The sequence below is a fragment of the Olea europaea genome, chromosome 18 (genome assembly GCF_002742605.1).
Source record: "Olea europaea var. sylvestris chromosome 18, O_europaea_v1, whole genome shotgun sequence".
In the NCBI taxonomy this organism is placed as follows: domain Eukaryota; kingdom Viridiplantae; phylum Streptophyta; class Magnoliopsida; order Lamiales; family Oleaceae; genus Olea; species Olea europaea.
This window is the reverse complement of record NC_036254.1, coordinates 2588987-2593458: the sequence shown is the minus strand read 5'-3', so window position 1 is coordinate 2593458 and position 4472 is coordinate 2588987. Positions and strand designations below refer to the sequence as shown.

At 41.9% G+C, this 4472-nt stretch overlaps 1 protein-coding gene across 1 annotated transcript; it reads left to right on the top strand.

The window, feature by feature from the left end:
• The first annotated feature begins 2014 nt into the window (after positions 1–2014).
• LOC111366592 (protein PHYTOCHROME KINASE SUBSTRATE 3-like) lies at positions 2015–3339 on the top strand. The gene is made up of 2 exons (XM_022987320.1): positions 2015–2048; positions 2402–3339. The coding sequence occupies exons 1-2, from the start codon at positions 2015–2017 to the stop codon at positions 3337–3339; spliced, it is 972 nt and encodes a 323-aa protein (XP_022843088.1).
• Positions 3340–4472: the final 1133 nt, after the last annotated feature.

Sequence of the window (4472 nt, the reverse complement as noted above, 5' to 3'; positions counted from 1 at the left end):
GTGATAGGAAGCTCTTTAGGGACTCCCCATGTGCCTGTCTCATGTCTTGGAGATGCTGGATGGGGGCCTCTCCTTCCTTGCTCACTGCAAATCGCTTCAAGAATGTTGTCTTGAACTCGGGCCATCTTCAGATGCTCCCAGGTGGCAACCTGTTATACCAGATTTCAGCCGCTCCATTGAGGGTTAAGTGGAAAGCCCTGCACTTCACGGCTGGGGTGGCACCCCTCAGGCTCATGTGAGTTTTGTAAGCGTTAAGGTGCTTCTCCGGGTCGCCTCTCCCGTTATACTTTGGTATTTTTGGCATGACGTAGTGGCTCGGGACCTGGGCGTTCCTTAGCTCCCTTGAGAATGGTAGGTTCTCATCATCATCGTCCAAGTCACAGGACTTCTACTGCTCATCAGAATCGTAGTCATCGACCTCGTACCTCGGTTGTTGGTAAGAGGGTCCGGGTCGGTTCCTAGCCTCTTCCTCCCTCCTTTGCAGCCTGCTTCTAGGCGGGGTAGCACGGGGGGCATTTTCATGCCTTCTCTCCAGCTGCTGAGGCATTGGAGGTGGAGGCTGTGGCCTCGTCCGAGGCTGCTGAGCCTGCTGTTGATTGAGCCCCGATTCAGTAGGACTGATTCTATCAAAAACACTGCCAGCTCTCCTATGTCTTGGATCTTGCTCATAAGGAGGTGGAAAATCATCGTGGCTCATTTGGGCCTCGGTGGGTCGGCTAGAAGCATAGTTGGAGAAAATGTCGACTCCCACTTCCCTCTCGAACGGGCTTCCACCTCGGTCATAGTCTGGCAAGGCAGCCCTATGACTCTAAACCTCGTCCTCTTGCTGATAGTGCCCGTGGGGGGCGCTCATGGCCAAGTTTTGGTTGGCAATATCCCTCATGTTGGCTGTCATGGTAGCCATTTCTCTTGACAGCCGTGCTGTCACACGCATTCCACCTCTCCTTTGGTGGTGGTGAAGCCTCGGCCGAGCTGCTGAGGCAGCAGGGTGGGAGGCACATTCGTGCTTTCTCTTACCCTCCTGGAGGGAGTATCTTCGTTAGAACTCATTTTTCTTTTATCAAACTCAGATTTGTCCAAGTGATAGGGGTTCCTCCTGTTCTTTTTCAAGAACAAATCCTTTTTCAAGGGGGGTTGCCCAAATGTTTTTCAGTATGCTTTTACCACAAGGTTGCTCGTGGTTATGGTATGGTTTCCCACAGATGGCGCCAATCTGTTGACCCCAAAAAGTGCGCCAACAGATGCCGGTCCCATCCGCGCTTGCGTGGGCGAATGTCCAACACTCTAAGACACGTGGACGGTCTAAAACGAGCGGTTCAAAGAGCGTGGGAATAGCCCAATGACGCGAGACGGTGACGTTCGGAATCCAGCTGGTTGTTCGTAATCCGATTGTATAATAATTACCAACCGGTGTTCATAAATGTATATGTAAATGTGTATAAACTCGATTTGTGTATTGCAAGTAAACTGAGAGAGTTGAGTAAATGTAGTTCTTTGTATTGATTCTTGCATTAGTCTTTTGATATTACACAAGGAAGTATTTATAGTAGTACATATGAAATGGGAGCCCTTGGATGAAGTAGCACGTGGCCTCATCTCTTTAGTTCAAACATTTTTTCCTAGGTATGGGGCTTGACTTGCTAGCTTACGGTGCATTTATTGCTTATGCAGGGCCTCCATGCTAGTAACAAGACTTAACCTTTATGCTTATGATAAACGTTCCATCAATCATTCGAATAAGATCTGTGCAGGCGATCTCTTGGGAGAAGTGACCATGGAGGATGTTTCTTTGTGGTTCAGAGGCTCGCGCATCAGTTTCGGGGCTTCGACCATTTGTCATGATACTTCCACTTGAGGGCCTCAACTGCTCTCAACAGGTTCCAGCAGCTTGGCTTCGGTTAGTAGGCCTTGGACAAAAAGGTGCCTCGGCAGATGGACTTCGGCTTGAAGCAGTTCGGATGTAGCCCACCTCGGCATTATGTGCCACCTCGACAGGAATGCCACGTGGATCGCCATGAGTGGGCCATTGTCCCAAGTAGATGGGCCAGGTGTGACAACACGCAACATCCTATACCAAACATTCAATAGCTTATATATAATATATATTTATTGTCGTCATGGGTATCTCCAGCCTTTCTTATTTAATCCAACCGTTTTTTCGTGAAGCCAATCAAGAAAAATTTCTGCATTTTTATTTTCTCCCCGTCCAATTCGAGTTTTGCATTGGACTTAACTTCTCTTCTTTCTTAATACTGTACAATATCCACATTATACTACTTATGAGCCATTTTTGCAATCAAAAGTTGAAAATCCCTGGCTACTGAAGATAACACGAGTCTGCGCGTTGCCTCATTTTCTTGTTACCTAGACACTGCTAAAGAAAACTTGGTGCACATCTCAGCTAAAGATACTAAAAAGAAGTTAGCATTTAGTACCAACAGCCAAGATAGCCATACAAGCCTCAGGGTGGACTCATTTTCTTATCTCAACAATGGTGGAGAGAACTTTACTTTTAAGGTCTCGGGGCCGGTTCAGGATCCCGCTCCGGCTTTCAGTTTTCCTCGAGAGAGACTACGTCCAATAAATGTAGGAAGAACAAATTGTAAAAATGGAATCGATGTATTTGGGGCTGACAAGTACTTTAACGTGAAACTGGATCGTAGGGTAAGAGTGGAGCCACCAGTAGGACCGAGAAATCCGAGTGTTTGTTCTCAAGAAAGTAACATGAACAGCCAAAATGTGTTGCTGCAGAGGACGCACAGAATTGAATCTCAAACGAAGCAAAAAAGACTGTTCGGGAGGAGATTTTTTGCTGGTCTTGTTTGCCAAGGACCTTGTTTCAATAAGAAATCTGTTCATGTTAATGAAATCGTGGCACCTGGAACGACAACAGAATCAAAGCCTACTCGAACTGGATCAAAAAGGGTCGAACATTTTGCATCCCAGGTTTCCAGATCCGGGGCAGAAAATTTGACAGTTGAGGATGAAGAGTTGAAGGAAGAAAAACCGGACGAGCCTCGGAGATCACTTGAAGTGTTTGGTTCGTGCAACTCGTATATGAAAGGAGGCGTCGCTAGGAACCTGGAAAGGAAACTCTCCATGTTAACTTGGGATGCTATTCCAAAATCAGGCCAGAATCTTACAATTTCTACTCCTGGAAATACTCCAATTTGTGATGACATGGCTAGTGATGCTAGTTCTGATTTATTTGAAATAGAAAATATATCAAGCATGGCTTATTCGAAGTTAAAAGTTGAATCTGATCTTTATCATATGCCGAGCTGTATGAGCCCGAGTCCTACAACGCAGTATGCGCCGAGTGAGGCCAGTATTGAGTGAAGTGTTGTCACAGCAAGTGCTGCAGATTATTCTTCAGTTGTCTCAGATTATGATGAAAAGAAAGTGTTACAGCAGATAGAATTTCCAGGAAGTTTTACAGAAATTCAGGGGGACTGTAGTCTTTAGGGATGCAAGAATCATAAAGCAGCGAGTGTCATCAGATGAAATTGATAGTCGTGACCAGTTGATTTGACTTGGCCTCGCTCAACTGATATTGAAATCCCCATCTGAAAACAATAAGAATTTAATTCTGTATGCGCAGGTTTGCCATTTTTTCCATAAATCTTGAAGACCACATAGGAAAATCAGAGGGCTAGAATGAAAGATATTAATCAAGAAATTGTGCTCATTCATCAGATCGACGGATTTGATGAATAATGTTGAAGGCTGCAAATCGTATAATTGCAAATTGTTCATTTTTTTCCAAACTTAAAAATGCTTATAATTTAACATCATCAGCTTATGGTTTAAACAGTTGCACATTGGCGACAAACTTATTCATTAAGGAAAATTTGCACTTTTCGTTTTCAATTTTTGCAAAAAGTAACAAATCTGCCTCAACATTTATTTTTTAGCACAATTCACCCTACCTTTCAATTATGTAACAATACTTGTCATTTTCTCAGTTTTAACCATTAAATATAGTATATACCCTTCTGTTTAAATAAACAATTTTATTTGATTTCCTTGTATAGCATTTAATTTTTAAAGAATATTATATTACATAAATAAATATTATCATTTGAATCTTGTAAGATAAGATAAAATTTTAATATAGTATATTGCACAAATAAATAAATATAGTATACCCAAAAATACATTATGTTCATGTTTGGCTCAACAAAAAATAATAATAATAATAAATAAAATCTGAAAATTCCAGTCAAAGTGAATAATTAATTTTAATCACACATTTCATATGACTCATAACTTTTAAATTACATATTCTATCAACTTTTATCAAAATTTACTAAAAATCTAATTTTTATCTAAATCAAACAGGCTACAAGAAAATCCTCACAAACACAGTATGAATTATTAATAATGTATTTGATACAAAATTGTCTCTTATTTAAAAATAAATTAAACTTCTTTAGCAAAATGATTCCAGAGCACCTACGTCGCCTTAGTAC

What these genes read in the sequence shown, in the direction of transcription:
- LOC111366592 (XM_022987320.1), top strand. Translation starts at nt 2,015, where the DNA reads ATGAGTGGGCCATTGTCCCAAGTAGATGGGCCAG. An exon ending in GTCCCAAGTAGATGGGCCAG is followed by an intron (nt 2,049 to 2,401) that starts GTGTGACAACAC and finishes TGCACATCTCAG; the next exon opens with CTAAAGATACTAAAAAGAAG.